General features: G+C 47.9%; 1 protein-coding gene across 2 annotated transcripts in view; it reads left to right on the top strand.

The window, feature by feature from the left end:
- Window positions 1-17152, top strand: part of Tead1 (TEA domain transcription factor 1) — a 228319-nt gene that overhangs the window by 72890 nt on the left and 138277 nt on the right. For both annotated transcript variants that reach the window (XM_057778412.1, XM_057778411.1), the window contains exon 2: window positions 7987-8242. In XM_057778412.1, coding sequence (XP_057634395.1) covers window positions 8086-8242 — 157 coding nt within the window. In that variant the 5' untranslated portion in view covers window positions 7987-8085. The remainder of the gene's footprint in view (window positions 1-7986; window positions 8243-17152) is intronic.

Raw genomic sequence — 17152 nt, 5'->3', positions numbered from 1 at the left:
TCAAGATTTCCTTGTTGTCCCTATGAGAGGCAAGCTGTGGACTTCCCTTCCCCTGTCTTCTCCAGCATGTCCATAATGGTAGTGGTAGAGGCCCAGACAGAAAGAGAAGTAGTATAATTCCCAGAAGCTGGAGAGGAAGCAGGGATGACTCCCCACATAGAGTGGGAGTGATGGTTCTGATGCAAGGGAGTGGGCATTCTGAATCACCCAGGGGGCACATCAGGGCGGGTCAGTTGCTGGGCTCTGGTGTCATTAAGTTGTGACACTAGGTGAGTGTCCTTTGGAATCAGGGGTGACTCCTGAGGCATTTACCTATAAGTCTGCCACCCAGGGAACCAGTGTCCCTTGGTGTGGTGCTCACCTACAGGCACCACTTCAGGCATGTGGTTGAAGATGGACCCTCTGGAAATGCTGGTTTCTTATAGCGTTTAGCCAAAGACAATGTACACATTTATCTGGTGTGTCTTAAAGTATGAACTGTCAGTCTAGAGACATGATCATCAGCTGGGAACACTGACTGGCCTTCCAGAGGACCTGGGTCCGATTCCTACGTATTAACTTTGAGCTGCTGGTAACTACACTTTAAGGAGATTGGACACCCTCTTCTGGTCTTCGTGGGCACTAGGAATGCATGTGGTGCACATGCGTACATGCAGGCAAAACACCCATTCTCAAATACAATAAAAATAAAAATGGAAAAAAGCAAAAATATCTCTGTGTGGGAGTACGCATGTGTGAATCTAGGTGCCCTGAGTTCTAGAAGGTGTAGGACTTCTCAGAGCTGCAGTTATAGGTGGTTGTCAGATGCCTGACCTGCAAGACCACTACATGCAGCTGAGCCATCTCTCCAGCCCTGCTAAATGCTAAGATACCCTGAGGGTGAACCAGACTTTCTGAGCAAGGAGGATTATGGTTATGTTTGGGTTACTACTGCCTGAGACGTGTTAATCTTTCTTGTGTTTGTTTTTTAGCATAGGCTATGGCTGACTTGTCTAACCTGGAACATGTATTTGTTTTTTAAGTTGGAATTCAGGAGGTATTCTTGGGGTTTTGTCAGTTAACCTGGGCAAGGTTACTGGTTTTTCTTTTGAGACACTGACGGCTGCTTGAGGGGTGAACTGGTCTCTTGGAGCTGGTCTTTTCATTTGTATCTGGGTTGAAGTCTGTTTCTCTAGATAGTTGTTTAGCTGGACGTATTCATTACACTTCCCTTGCTGTGACCAAAAAGCTGGCAGAAGCACCTTATGGAAGGAAGGGTTTATCGCGGCTCGCATTTCAAGTCCATCATGGCTGGGAGGGCTCCGTGCCAGCAATTTGAGGCAGCTGCTTTCATGAAGTCTGCAGTCAGGAAACCGAGAGTAACAAATGTGTGTTGAGCTTTCTCCTCCCCCCCCAGTTCAGGACCTCAGCCCCATGGATGGTGCCACTCATATTTAGTGCAAGTCTTCCCATCTGGGTCGACCCCGTCTAGATAATCTGTCACAGACATGCCATCTTTCCCCTGAGTGTTTCTAGATCCTGTCGAGTTGACAGTCAATACTAACGGTCACACTGGAGGGTCTATATCCAGTCTGCTGACTGCATCATATCGTGTTTACTGTGTCTTTACATCAGGTTTTTGCATTGGAGGGGCTGAGTAAGATAGACTCTGGCACTGGGTAAGCGGCTACATCTTTTGAGGAATTCACAGATGAAGAAGTGTGGTCACTTTTGATGGAGGTAGGAGGAAGGAACAGAATTGCTCTTCTCAGTGGTTCGTGAATGGAGAGGGTAGTTTTAGCACTTGGTAGCAGCATGGTAAGGGCCATATCACATGAAGCCAGTCAAAGATATCCCCTGGTATACTCAGGCCTGATGGAGCTGGGAAATAGTCTATCTCAGGATGGTGATGTCAAGCCCTCCAAACAGGTGCTCAGGAACGGTGGACTAGGTGAAGAGGTATTGACATGTGGATGGGATTCTCTTCATAGGAAGGTAACTTTTGAAACATACAGGGAATAATTATGATTAGCCTTTCCTCTCTACCAAATATAGAGGGGACCTGCTGACACCAAACAAGGCTGTCTGGTTGCTGTGTGCTGTGACACATTGCTTCAGAGTCAGTATTCTAGAGAGTTCTGCCACCCCTGACAGTTCCGCCTCTCTGGCTGCCGAGCCTCACATGATTAGGCCACTTGTTAGCAAGGTTTGTGAGTGTCTGAGATGATAGGAAAATAATTACATGCCCCACTTTACATATGCAAAAGCAATTAACTGTCATTAGTGCCCAGAATTCCTCCCAACTGCCCAGGGAGGTGAGTCAGTGTCATCACTATTCATTAGGAATTAATTAGGCTGTGCGTGGTGATGTCAGCTGTGGACAGAGCCCGGAATCCAGCGCTGCCTTCCTCCGCCTACCGAGGCTTCTCTGTGAGTCTGATATGCCTAATGCCTATGGAATTCACTCCTTCTCAACCGGAGACTCGGGTTCTGCGAAGCGCATGACTTTGGGCAATTTCCATCCCTGAACCTTCTAAGGTGGGGTAATATCCCAGGGCAGAGCAGGGATGAGGGCCAACAGACAAAAAATCTCTGTCACTGTTCTTCACCTGGGACCTCTGCGAAGCTGTGGGGTTGTATTTAGATGTGCTGTCTGAGAGATTACTACTTTGGAAGGAAAGTTCTTGTCTCCTCAGTTTTTTTTTTTTTTCTTCTTCCTTTTTTAAAAGAGCGTAGCTTTTTTTCTTACATAAAAATAAAACATCTGGGCTCTTGTGAAGATCACTGTGACCTTCAAGCCATCCAATTCGTGGTCAAGCTGTGTGCTATAAATATCTCGCTGTGTGATTCCCTTTCTCACCCTCCCCTCCCCCTGTGGCTCCCGCGTCTGGAACCTCTTGAGCTAGTGAAGATCTTGACTTGTTAGCTCTTCTCCACCCACCCCTGCTCCCCCACCTGCTCCCATTGACCTTACCAGGTCCTCTCACTCTCCCTTTGAAGAGAGACTTCTGAAGGTCTTCCCATCACTTTATCCCATTCCTGCTTCCCTTGTAGCTTTATCTTCTATTTCTCTCTCTTCTCTATCGGTCCTATCAGGGACATAGAGAATGTCAGCAGTTCGAGGTTTCTGAGGAAAGTCTACTTTGTCTTTTGCGCATAACTGCTGTAGTTGTTAGTAATACTGGCTGACGGATAGGAAGTGGGACTGTACACGCTCTGTCTGGGTGTGTTTCCTGTGACATGTCTCTAATATGCTGATTTCCCCCCCACTGCCATTTTCTTGTGGCCTTGTGGATGACCCCAGGACCTCAAACTTGCCATTCAAGCACTCCAGCCAGTGACGGAATGGTTTCTTTTATTGCTTGCTATTCAGTGGAAATTTAGCACGAGTTTGGAGAATGACCTGTCATGTTATCAAAACATGCTCAGGTCTTCTGGGTGATGTTCATTCTGTTATTAACTGTTTCTGTCTGTATCAGGCTCTGTGTCATCACTGGGGTGAAGATGTTGGGGTGAGCATAATGGTCCCTTCTGTTGAGTGCATTGGAATGCAGTTAAAGGGCACAGCAACCAAGGAACACAAGATGGTGGGTGGATGGATTAATTGGCTTTCCTTTGAGACTGACGGTGGACGCTGAGGCACATAGGACGTGGGTCCTGGGTGCTTAGACAGACATCTAAGTCTAACTCATAGTCTGGCTCCTTTACTATGTTTTCATAGACGATTAAGATATTTGGCTAAAATAAGGTTTATGGGTTTTCTAGACCCTCATGCTCAGTGGTGTTTCATTAACCACAAGGGCTAGTTTTAATGAAGGGGTAAGATGTTTCCATGGTGAGGGCCTCGTGGGAATCTGTGAAGGGAAATAGCACCTTCTCTTTTCACATGTCACCCCGTGTAGAGTTGGTGTCAGAAGTGCCTGCATTTGCTCTCCCTCCCTCTGTCCCCAGGCACTTGGAATAGGCTGTGTAGGTCAAGTGCACTTAGGACACCTCCCCCATGCTCTTAGGAGTCTTCTGAAGTGTTGGTGGGTTCTGAGAAAGGAATGTCGTGGTGGGAGGGTGACTGTCTAGCCAATTAGTAGGCTACTTGGATTATTGTTAACAGCTGTGTTTTGAGTGTTGCGGGGCTAGGAAATTTCAGGAGACAAGGGACCTACAAGACACTGTTCTTGGTGGAAACTGACGTCCTTTGGACTACAGAACACATGCACATGTTTTGTTGGTGTCAACCGTCTCTCCGTGGAGACACTTGAACCACCTTGCTCAAAAGAAGATGGAAAGTATAATTTGTGAGAAAGTTTGAACTAGGGTAAATATTAGGAAAGTGGTTGTCAACGATCTGAAATTTCTGTTTAGTCTTCTGAAGACTTTTAAGATGCAAATCCTTAGTAAATTGATTATTCCTCCACTATCTTCTGTTTTTTGTAATGTTTTGGCATCATGGCATGCCTTGTCCAGAGAGGATTGACTGCTTAATCAGTGAGTTAGGGCACATGGTTTTTCAGATGACAGAATTCTTCCTTTTATTGTTTAATCTCATGGCAATCAGGTTTCAGCCTCCTTTCCCTCCATGGGTTTTCTGCATTAGGATGGAATTTAATATCTACATTGTGTAAACTTATGCTGTAAAAAGATTAACTAATTTAGTTTGAGCCATGTGACTTGTGAGTGAGTCAAGTTTTGAATCAAGAACCCAGTTTGAATGTAACACACACACACACACACACACACACACACACACACACACACACTTCTTCATTATGAATTGAGGGAAACTGGATTTTCATATTCAAAAGATGTGTGGAGAAGAGAAGACCTCAGCTCTGCAGATAGTCTGAATAATCCATTATATTTTGTGGTGGTGGTGGTGACCATGTTGGTGTTGATGGTGGTCTTACTAGGTAGCCCTGGTTGGCCTCTGTTTCAGGATCCTCCCGTCCCCACCTCCAGATGTGACAGGCCTGTGCACTGTACCTGACTTGATTAGATCTTAATGTTGGTAATAAGCAGGTGCTTTTCAGTGTGCGTTCAGATCAAGGTGGACTGAGCAGTTACCAGCTCTACATTTGGAGGATGCGTGTAAAGTGTGACTAATATTCTCAGTCACTAGAGTGACAAGGACAGTTTCCAGGATGAGGTGGCTTTGTAACTGAGGAGTGGAATGCCAGGATGGTTATTTTGGTATCTAGTATGGGGAGTTTTCTCAGCCAGCCCTACCAGCCTTGTGATCGGAAACTCTCTGCCCATACAGGGGCTCATCTTACAGTGAGGTTGTAAAACCAAGAACCTGAGTAGCTTTGTAGATTTTATATCTGGTGTTTTTTTGGGCTGTGTGCTGCTGTAGGTCCAGAGGAGGTAACTCCATCCTGCTGAGCCCTAGTAGACTAAATAAAGAGAGCCTAATCACGGAGTTCTTCCCTTGCTGCAGATGAATCAAAATGTGGGAGTGTTTAAAGTTGTGTTTGTGCTTCCCAGGTGGATGGATCGATTCATGTGTGTGACTCTTGGCCTTAGACGCAGCTCAAACACTGTCTGCTGTGTCTTTGCTACTAGTCTTCTGAGTAAGGCCATCCTTGGTGGACAGTTTGGCTAGAGGACAGGCTTCCTTACGGTGGAATCTTCTCCCAAGCATCACAGAGTGGGGCTGTTCCCTGCCTTTTGATTGTAGATGCATTGGTGGAGGTGAGCAGAGTTAAGGTCCACAGGGATCCCAAGGCCAGAGGAAATGTCTGGAGGAGAGGATACCTGAAAGATGGGTAGACCTTCAGGGCTGATAGGGTAAAGTTGAGGGAGGAAATGGGTGTTGACCTAATTGGCTGAGCAGTTTCGCATACCAGCGTGAAGGTGGAGGTGCTGAAGAGTCCTCCCACTGGTGAGCTCCAGCATGGCCTGTGTGACCAGCTGATGAGATAGATGCTCTTAAGACTTTGGGTGGGGGTTGTTGGTATGTTTTCTTCTGGAGCCTATACTTTTAGTTGCGTAAGAAACTTCTTCCGAGGCCTACGAAGGCCCAGGCCCTCAGCCCCCACTCCCTTGGCTATAGTGGTTGAACACCCACACATCTAATATATCTCTTAAGTTCAGCTTCCTTGAGTGAGTTCATTCTGCTGTGATCTGCCTTGGCTTGGTCTATGGTTTTATATGTGTGTGCATTGTTTTGTTTGTTGGGAGAGAGGCTAGCCACTATCAAAGAGTTCCCTCCTATTCTCGTAATTTCTCCAGTAAGCAATCGCTAGGGTGGTTACAGTTTAGCTCAAATTTTATAGTACTCTCAGATCCCAACCCAAAGTGTAATCACTTTAACATTCAGAAGATCCATGAGGCAGGCAGGCACCCAGAGTTCATCTTGGGGCCAGTCACAGAACCCGTTCTTGTTTCATAATTTATACCTTGACATTGGCAAGTTTTGAAGTCCTTTGTAAGCATATGTGTGTTGGCAATGGGCCATCAATATCTTGCTGACATGTTCTCTGAATGATAGCTTAGTGATAACAGTTAAAACCAAGCACACCACTTTTTATTTATTTATTTTTTAAATACAAATGCTGCCAACTTGAAGAAAGTCAAGGTGAGGAGTCCAGAGCCACCTGTCAGACTATGCATGGGTTGTGCAAATCACTGTTCAGAGTTTTGCACCTGGGTTCTGCTGAGACTTACAGGTTGGGGAGAGGATAGAGTTGGGAGAGGCAAGGGAAGAAACTCAGTTGTTTCTGCTCAGCTGACAGCGCCCTGGAACATGGTCATGCTTTTCTCTTGCTTCTTGTGCAGGGATGGAAGGGGAGCAGCCCTGCTCAGCCACACTGTGGCCCCTCTTGCCCATCTTTCTCCAGGAGCAGGTCTTCTCCCTCCTTGTTTTGGGGAGCCCTTTGCATTAATGATCTGATGTGGTTTTCACAAAGCGATACTGATATGTTAGTGTGCAGCCAGCAGGGAGCACTGGATTAGAGCATTTTCACCTTGGTGTCGAGCCAGTGTGACATTTGTTTAGAAAGCTTGTCCCCTTGCGACTATAGGGGGCATGTATAACTGAAAGGAGCTGCGTTTACATTTTGAAGGAGGGTTTCTTCTGGCTCTGTTATCTTCTCTGCCCAGAAAAATGAAGGAAAGATTGCCCCACACTTTCCATGTGACCAGGAGAGTATGCTGCAGGACCAGCTGCTGCCCCAAGGGGATGGGAACATTCCCATAAGGGTGGCAGGTGTGGGAGGGGACTATACTGGTCTCTGTCTCATTCAGGGTTAGAGTTTAGGACCCGGTGACCTGACTTCACAGGGTAGGAGCCCCAAAGATCAATGTTCAAGATCTCGAACGACTGGCATCACTGACTCAGGATGAGTAACTACAGCACTAGAGTAATCTCAGTTCTCCTGTCCCCGACTCTTGCATGAGATTGCATTGAGATGGTTTGACATTTCATTTACAATGCCAATTTCTAGAGTGAAGCTGACATCCCTCCCTTCGCTCCCCTCCCTTCCCCTCCTCTTCCCTCCCCTCCCCTTTTCCGTTTTTTCAAGACAGGGTTTCTCTGTGTAACAGCTCTAGCTGTGCTGGAGCTAGCTCTGTAGACCAGGCTGGCCTTAAAGCCTGCCTCTGCTTCCTGAATGCTAGGATTAAAGGTGTTCGCACCCCCCCCCCCCCCAACTACTTTATGTTCTTATAAACTTGCTCTGCTATGGGGATTTGACTGTCCTTGAATGTGGCACCAGTTGTAGAGTATGGGCTCTTAGTAAAAGGTTCTCAAGTGAGCCGTGTAGATATGGCTCTGAGGGCTCGTCTTCTCAGGTGAGACTTTGCTCTTATCCAGGAAGACAACCTGGCTTCAGCCAGTCATTAATGTTTTTGTAGGGTGCTAACATGACACACAGTGAACGAAATCCTCTGGGATCTCAGAATCCCGTATTCTTTACCAGGAGTTGTTGCCCACACAACACTAGCGACCAAGAACCTGGAGCGGTGTGTTGATGGTGATCCCGGCCTTACACTATTTTATGATTTCTCTTTTAGGTTTGTTTCCTTGAAAAGGCTCCAGGCTTCGGCTTGGAAAATCCAACCGCCAAAATTGAGCCCAGCAGCTGGAGCGGCAGCGAGAGCCCTGCCGAAAACATGGAAAGGATGAGCGACTCGGCAGATAAGCCGATTGACAACGATGCGGAGGGGGTCTGGAGCCCTGACATCGAGCAGAGCTTTCAGGAGGCCCTGGCGATCTATCCGCCGTGTGGGAGGAGGAAAATCATCTTATCAGACGAAGGCAAAATGTATGGTAAGTGGCCTGGAACATTCCTTCCTGGGGCTGCAGCCTGCTGTGGTGGGGAGGGGACGCTCTTTGTAGCACGACAATTGGATATCCCAGGGACCAGGCTCCACTGCAGAGGAGTGTCGATAAGGGATACTGCGATAGCATCCCTTGGGGTTTTCTCTTTCTTCGTGCTTGACAGGCCTTCTGGCAGATGCTATCAAGGTCCAGGTGCCACAGTGGCATTCACGCAGGAGGGAACGAGTTCTTCAGCACACAACCTCCGTCTCAAGGGAGCCTTGCCATCTAGCTCCACATAGCTGGTGTCAGGAGTGGGACTGAGTCTCTTGAATCCTTCCCACCCTTGTGGGACAAGCCTATGTGTAGATTTCTATATGAAATTTAATTTTATTGGCTGGAGATGTGGCTCGGTTGCTAGAGTGCTTGCCCCAGGTTTAATCCACAGCTCTTGGGAAACCAGGCATGGTTGTGCACACACTGTAATCCTAACACTCAAGAAGCAGAGGCAGGAGGACCAGAAGTTCTGGGTCATCCTTGGCTATACAGAAAATTCCGGCCAGCCTGGACTACATGAGACCCTGTTTCAACACTATGCCCCTCTACAAAAACATTGAAATCCCCCACTGAACACATAAAACACACATGTGGGCTTGATCATCCCGTTTTGACTCTTGCAGTTGAATGGCCAGCTGAGATGCTGTTGTCTCTCCTAGCTTTCCCTAAGAACCAGCTTCACCCTCCCCGGGTGAAGTCCTCTAAGCATCTTCTGTAGGGTGCCGCATGAAGCTGAGGAAGGCGAGCCTACCTCTCCAAATGGCTCGGGGTGCCAGCAGCAGCAGCATGCACCCATGCCCTAGCTAGTGTGATGCTTGCCTCCACAGTGCTGGGGTGCTCTCTCTCTCCTTTCCCAGAATGCTTCCAGCTGCCAACCTGCACTTTTTGGCTGCCCACCTTTAGGGAAGCAGATGGCAGGTGGTTGCCTGTACACAGTGCTTGTCTAATTGAGTTGACAGAGTTTGTGTTGTCAGCAAGTCTAAAAAGATGCAAACAGCATAAATTCCAACAATACCAGCTCATCAGCTACCCGAGGCCGTTAACTCAACAGAGGAGTGATTTATTCTCAGTAATTCTGACTATTTCTGTAATAGGATGTTGTACCTTTAACCTTGCGCTTCTCTAGCAGGAGCCCGAGGAGGCTGTGCTCAGACCAGCAAAGACTGCTAGGGAGAAAGCAGATGGTGGCACAGCTGCCACCAGCTGTGCCCCGCCTGCCCTCCCCCTTCACCACGGATGATGTAATGGAAACAAAGACACTTTTGCTTTCTGTGGCACTGAGCCTCTCAGCCTGTCATGCACCCGGGAGTGAGAACCCAAACTTGTGGCATTTGTTTTAGGCTCTTGTGAGTCTTGCTGTAGCCAAAGAATCCTCTTTGTATCTACGGTAGCGAGGTTGGGCCAAAACGGCTCAGCTGCTGTAGGTGGATGGTTTCGGGGCCTTAGGTGTCCTGAGTTCTTTCTTCCCTTGCTTCCCTTTCCTTGGCTGTCATCTGAAGATGACTTTGTTACATGTGGTGAAGTGTAGCTTTGGGACATCGTGTGTGCAGTTCCCAGTCATTTACTCAGAAATTGTTTTCATCTAAATTAATGGTGTAACTGGATTTCGTAGTTATGCCTCTAATCCCAACACCCAGAAGGCTAAGGCAGGAGAGTAAATGGGGATTTAGGGCTAGCCTGGGCTACCTAGTGAGACCATGCCTCAGGAAAAGAAAATACATTTTTTCTCCATTGAGTTTTCCCTTTGTGAATAGTTGGCCACTCCGCCTGTACTCTGTTGTAAACTTTTTATGTGAAAATGATTTTTAAGATCTCTTGCTGGGAACTGAACCATGGAAGCTTCAGATGTGAGCTGTTCTATCAACAGTTAACCTGCTCACTTTTGCCCTTGATGATGTCTAGTTTTGAGCTCCTGGGAAACGTGGTCAAATAAATGATGACCACAGGTCTTTGGGGATTTGCCACGTTGGACATTGTGGTTTTAGGGCTTGGAATTTACCCGAGTGATTGGAGATTGGTAAGCCTGATGCAGGCTATGGGGGCATGTCTGTATCACCAGGGTACTTCCCAGTTATTCCTGTTTTGGGAAGGGTTTCTTCTTTCTTAAGTCAACACTATCCAATTATTGTCTGTGTTGGTAGCCAGCCAGGTTTAAAACGAGGCAGCCCTTTGAGGGAGCAGCTTCAGGAATCACAGCTCAGTAGGGAGAAGAATCTGGGAGTGGTTGTGGGCTTTCACAGGAAAGAGAATGCACAGCCTGTAGGATTTTGTTTCCTGACCCGGGGGGGGGGGGGGGAAGAGGTGGATTTTCTGCACTGAATGTGCAATATCCTGGCCTTTCTGCGGAGGAGACTCTCCCCTCAGCTCTCCTTCTTTGTGCTTGTGATAGAATGCCTCCTGCTGTTTTGGAGGGAAGTGTGGTGGTTCCTGGACTAGGGCAGGTGGAGACTGGATTCCCCATTTCACTGGCGCTGCCTCTGCCCTGCCAGGGACTTTGAGAGTGAAGAAAGTTGACTTTTCACAGTGATACCTCAGCCACTTGGGGAACAGAGTCATGTGAGCTAGTGTCAGATCAGAGTCCCCTTTGTGATCAAGCTTTCACCATCCCATACGTGAGTCAGAACTTAGTTGGACCAGGAACCAGCAGTCCCTGAGAGCTTTGAAAAGAAATGCACTGAGAGTGTCTGGGGTTCCATGCAGTTGGTCAAAGCCATGTCCAAGTAAAACACCTGCCGTGTTTTCCTTAAGGATGTTATTCCTCCGTGTCTGAGTGTTTGTAGAGGTCTTTGTCTTGTCACTAGTAATACTGGAAGAAGCAAGGTCAGTTGATTTATTTTAGTTAATGAGATTTCCATTGTGGTTGTCAGGAGAGTAAACAGAAAGTTCTTTGTGATGAGCTTCCGTCCCTTGGAGGAGGAGATGGCTTAATTTTCTGTTACCGTGAACTTCGTATGGGCAACTGAGGCTGTGATTCCGGCCGCTGTGTGCCCGGCTGTCTTCTGTGCTCCTGGTGTACATCGCTTATTCTCAGGTGCCGCCTCTGGATTTGCTCTAAAGGCACACAGGCCTCTCTCTCTTTAGCTCTGCCCTTCATTTCTTATCTTATTTTTGCATAGCTGGGTGTTTCTGGTAGACAGTGGGGGAGGAGGGGATGGGAGGAAAGTTTTTAGTGAACACACTTGTCTGAAATTGGATTTCAGGGGAGTACACACCATAGTGAAAGCTACAAAATGAAGCACTGGTCCATGGGGGTGCCTGCGTCTGTGTCCTCTGTAGCTGAAGATACCAACCAGCCCGGCAGTGTGGTCTGATGTCCTTGGAATCCTGCAGGGCTTGGGACAGGAACCAGTTTGCAGTGACTGTCAGCCTAGAGGCAGACAGGTGCAGCACTTTAGCAGTTTAGACTGTGTCACTAATACAAATGGTGGCCCTGCGCTTTTAGGTTTCAGGCTTTGGACAAATCACCTTGGTTCTCGGTGTCTCAAAGGCTAGAGCTGCATAGGGGAGTGTTAAATAGATGCAGCTTCAGAAGATTGTTGTGAAAATTAACTGAAGTGACTGTGATCTGGTATTGTACACTGTGATGGAAAAGCATCTTGCATATGAGTGCCAAGTGTTTGTGAACTGAAACACAGCAGAGGCCTTGTGTCTACTACAGGCTCTCTGTGTTATTTCTAGCTAACATCCCTAAGAGCTCTCTGAGGTGCTGTGATGAGGGGGCTGGGCAGGGAGGAACCGCGAAGCTCTAGTTGTGGTGTCCAGAAAGTCTGTCTAGCTCTAAAGCCTGGGCTGCTCCTGCTGTGCCTCCATCCTTCCTTGGTAGAAGCCATTGCACATCAGTGCAGCAGATCAGCACTGAGCACCAGCTGTATGCCAGTCTCATGCTTGTGGTTGCCAGGATGACGGCAGGGAAGCAGACAGACACAGTCAGAGTCCCTGCCCTCATGGAGCTGTCACAAGTTCGTTTGCCGACAACTGACCCGAGGTCAGGGCTGGGTGCCAGAGATTTCTGGGAAGTCTGAGGACGCTTTGAAGATGGTCACCTTCCACTTAGCCTTTTGAAGCTTGTTCTTGGCTACCAAAGTCCAGGACACCTGGCCTGTTGCTGGCAGGAAGAGAACACAGCAGGGAGGGTCCAGATCACAAGGCTGCCCTGATGCTGGCCAGAAAGATGTCTGGAAGGTTCTAGTGTCCTAGGACGCTGCAGGCTGACTGGGCACAGCCACTGCTAGGCAGTAACTTTCTCCTGTGAGCAGATGCCTCTAGCCTCCTTGAGAATAGCTGGATGGGGGGGCAGCTTCCCCTACCCCCCACTTTTTAAACTGTGGTGATGGGGATTGAGGCCATGACCTCATTCAAATAAGACAAGGATTCTGGCTGGATGGTTTTGGCGCACACCTTTAATCCCAACACTTGGGGAGGCGGAGGCAGGCGGATCTCAGTGAGTTCCAGGCCAGCTTGATCTACAGAGTGAGTTCCTGGACAGCCAGGACCGTTACACAGAGAAATCCTGTCTTGAAAAATAAAAACAAAACAAAACAAAAAAAGGGCAAGTATTCTGTCAAGTGATTCATATCCCCAGCTGTATGTGGGGGTGTCTTTTCTTGTGGGATATTAGGCCAGCTGGTCAGTTCTGGAGAGCTAGCTAGTCCATGAAGACAGCGAAGATGTATGTGCACTACTCCCCCATTTCTGACCCGTGTCTTGCCAGACATGAGCAGAATTTGGGATTGCTTGCCGGCCCATTTTTTTCAAGAGGAAGGGGCTTGCTCAGTGAGTCAGGATGTCTGCCCAGGGGCACCAGAATAAGTGCATACAACTGTGTGCCAGTCAGACAAGAGGGCCCAATGCTGGCAGTCTTGAGGCTCTGCCCAGCCCTGAGAACTGTTTAAGGAGAGGCTGGACTGTCTGTTTTGCTTCCACGGGAAAACTCCTTTCATGGCTCATTTTGGGGTTGAAGAGGGTGTTGAGTCTGTGGAGCACCCGGAGACTCTGGTATGTAAATGATCACGTGCAGACAATGCCTACAGTCGCTGGTTCTTCAGAAAGTGTAACTTGGGTCCTGAGTTGAACATATTCTTGCTAGTTCTCCATCTGAATATCTTATGACATTTTTATTTCTTACCTGCCGTTTCAAGATGGTTGGTTAACGTATGATACACAAAGAGCTTTACCGTGGAACAGTCAGGAAGCAGGGACTCTGTGTGCTTCCCGGAGGCCTTTTGTAGGGTCAGAGGCACTGAAGTTTCCTTGGTGCTTTTCGCTTGTGCTCTCAGAGCCTCTGCTGTGGGGAGAAAAGGTAGAAAGGGGGAGAGAAGAGAAAGGAGTTTGCTTATTTTGCATAGATGAAGGCAGAGGACCCTTGTTCTTTGCAGCATGTGTTGGCAATACTTCACTGAAGGATTAGGCAGGAATTCCGGTCCTAAATGGGGACACAGGGGAGCCAGGCAGAGTTCTGGGCTCCTCACTGTGGATGAGTAACAGGGGACTTTTTGCCAGCTTGGTTCCTGTGAGATAACCTGTGTGTCATCAGTATTTTGATTGGGAAATAATGCGATGGGGGTGGGGGGAAGGCATGCAGACCTTTATTTCCAAGGTGTGTGTTTTAGTAATGAATCATGAGGGAGGAAAAGGAAAAAAAATGTGAAGTCGTTCTCAAATTCTTCTACTTCTTAAGGTCTTTGCCATGGCAATGGGCAGTCGGGAGTCAGAAGGTAGATTAGAAGTCAGTCCTTGGAGACCCCCAGTGTGTTCCGATCAGAGTGGGGACCATATATAGGGAGGAATGAAAGCTGATGACCCTTTTGTATTGGTTTAGAATGCTATTGTTTGATTGGTCCTCCTAACAACTCAATGACAAAGGAGCTCTAGGAATCTCCATTTTGTAGCTGAGGAAGCTTGAGGTCACCAGCAAGGTCAAGTTATATTTTTAAAGGTCACACTGTGGAGTGGACATTTCCAGCCAGGCCAGTCAGTATGATTAAGAAGAAGTATATTTTGTCGTTGAGGCACACAATCAAGTGTTGGGAGGTAAGGTATGGGGAGGGAGGGGAGAAAATGATTGGGAATTTCCATACGTGTATTTCTTTCTTTCTTTTTTTTTTTTTCCCCCGAGACAGGGTTTCTCTGTGGCTTTGGAGCCTGTCCTGGAACTAACTCTGTAGACCAGGCTGGTCTCGAACTCACAGAGATCACCTGCCTCTGCCTCCTGAGTGCTGGGATTAAAGGTGTGCGCCACCATCGCCCAGCCCATGCGTGTATTTCGAAGTAGGTGAGTGGGCAAGTGAGAACGAGGGAGAGTTATCTGCTCTAACTGTGAATTTTGGGAAAAGAAACACTTAAGGGTTTTCTTTGGATTATAGGCCCCTTCTGGCCAAAGATGGTGAAGGCATATTTGTAGGTAGTGGCAGGGTGGTGGCAGGTGACTTTATACGGGATCGGTCTTGTTCACGGTGGTATAGCTGTAGACCTTGGAAGGTAACTTCACGTGATCTGTGGAGCCTTAATTCAGAATAGCAGGGTAGAAAGGGGAGAGCTTCTTACCATGGAAGAGCGTGAATCTGAGCAGGAAATGAGGATGCTACCTGGGCAGGTGGTATAAACGACAGTGCCAGTGTAGCCGGGTGCTGTATCAAGGAGGGCATGACAGGCACTCATTCTGAGGAGAGGGAGACCTCTGCAGTGTTTGAGGAGAGGTGACAGGACTCACCCTGTGGTGTTACGAAGCCACCTCTTCAGGCAAAAATGAGTTTGGGTCTTTGTACAGTTCTCCATTGGCATTGGAGCCGACGCTGGAGTGTGGGTCTTGCAGATGGGGAAGTTTCCAAGGTGGAACCCATAGAACTGGCTGATCAGACGTGGTTTGTAGAAGAATGGGAGGTTTATGTTGGGGTTCTCCTCCTGGGTGATGGAGAGGTAGGTGGACTATGAAATAAGATGGGGAGTGGAGACAGGAGAGGCAGGTTTGGGGAGGATGGGAATGAGGTGCCTTGCATCATAAACTTGTCCCAGGTATTTGTCCATGTGGCTTGCCCAGTGGGGTATTGGAAACTCAGGCCTAGAGCTCAGTTCAGAGATGCTCGCGGAGAAGGGCACCCTCATTCTTCAGGGAGGCAAGTGGTGGCTGTGTTGCCTGGTTAACAGTCTAGCAAGGCCAAAACTGGCGTGGGTTAAAAAACATCATTATGTGTATGTATTGTACAGTGCACACACGTGTGTAGAGCTTAGAGAATAACTTGGCAACAGTCATTTCTTCCTTTCACATGTGGGTTCCAGTCACCCAACTTACTCAGGTCCTCAGGCTTGGGAAGGGGGCAAGCATCTTTACTTGCTGAATTATTTTCAGGCTCCTGATCTAGATTTTAAATGAAATGTCTAGAGTTATGGGGAGAAAAAACAGATTGCTATCGATACCCCCCCATCTCTTTTTCCTTCCTTGTTTTCTAACAGGGTCTTAATAGCCCAAACTTTCTGTGTAGCCCAGGAACATAGTTTTAAACTTCTGTCCCCCATGCCTTCGCCTCCCTAGTGCTGCGATTGCATGAGTGGGATCCCATGTCCATTTTATGCAATGTTGAGTGTTGAACTTAGGCCTTGTGCATGCTGGGCAAGCACTCTGCTGAGTGACACACCAACCCCAAGATGCCACCCTCTTTCTTTCCCAAACAGGAATCCGTCAGTTTTTCTTCAACCTGATTATCAGCAGCAAAAACTTGAGCTGAGATGAAGAGGGGAGAGGGAGGGAGGGAACGAATATTCAAAGAGTCTCTGGCAGTGTGCATGAGTTAGGTGGTCGGTCATCCAGGTTTGAGAACCATAGGGCTGGTGGGCAGTAATAAAGGTTTTCATATTGCCAAAAGAACCACGTCAGCGGAGTGACTCCTGATGTCCTCACACTGTGAACTGAGTGACTTCATCCAGTCTGCCTTTTACCCACCAGGACCACGATCGTGACCCAGACTCTGGGGTGGGTGAGGTGGTGGTCTTTGACCACGTGTGAAAGAGAGACATTATACCTTGGATGGCTAGCAAGTTAAGAGAAGACAGGGAGGGAACAGGCATGGCCACGTGGTGAGCTAGGAAGAGCAGTTTGTGAGCTGAGGGGGCTTTTGATGAAGCAAAAGCTAGAAAGGACTTAAAGGGTGGGGCTCCTCTTCTCCCGCACAGTGGAGGAGATGCAGTATGCGTGCAGGGCTGACAGTGATTAAGGCCACATGGCTGAGCTGGCCCATAGCTGCAGAGGAGTGGGTAGGCTTCGTGCAGCTGGGGAGAATGGGACCTAGACAGACAGGGTGAACAGAATTGCTGGCCGAACCACAGAGGGTCCAAGGGAAGTTGGAGGCTATTACTTTCTTTCTTTGTTGAAAATTTTATTGAGATAATTATAGATTCACATAAAATTGTAAGAAATAATACACAACGGGTTTCTTTGTGTGCAATTTACCCATTGTCCCCAGTGGTTAGGTTTTGCACAATTGTGATACCAGAGCTAAGGTGTTGACATCAGCGCAACCCATTGAGCGTACTCAGATTTTCCCAGTTACACTTGTGTGCGTATGCGTGCGTGCGTGTGTGCGTGGATATTCAGGCTGGTTGGGTCGTGTGCCGTGTCTGCTCTGTTTCATCAGTCAGAATGCAGAATAGTTCCAAGACTACATGGGACCCTGGGATGCCCCTTAGTTATTAACCCTGTCACATTCTGTCCTGCCCTTTCCTTACCAGTCTCTGTCTTCTGACAGCCACCAATAAATGCATAGTCTTTTGAGAGTGGCATTGTCCCACCACTCAGCCCCATTCACTCATTTCCCAGAGATGATCCAGTCATATGTACATATCAACAATTCATCCTTTTTTATCATTAAG

The sequence above is a fragment of the Chionomys nivalis genome, chromosome 8 (assembly GCF_950005125.1).
Source record: "Chionomys nivalis chromosome 8, mChiNiv1.1, whole genome shotgun sequence".
NCBI lineage: Eukaryota > Metazoa > Chordata > Mammalia > Rodentia > Cricetidae > Chionomys > Chionomys nivalis.
Note: the sequence above shows the minus strand (reverse complement) of the source record. Positions and strands in the feature narration are given on the sequence as shown.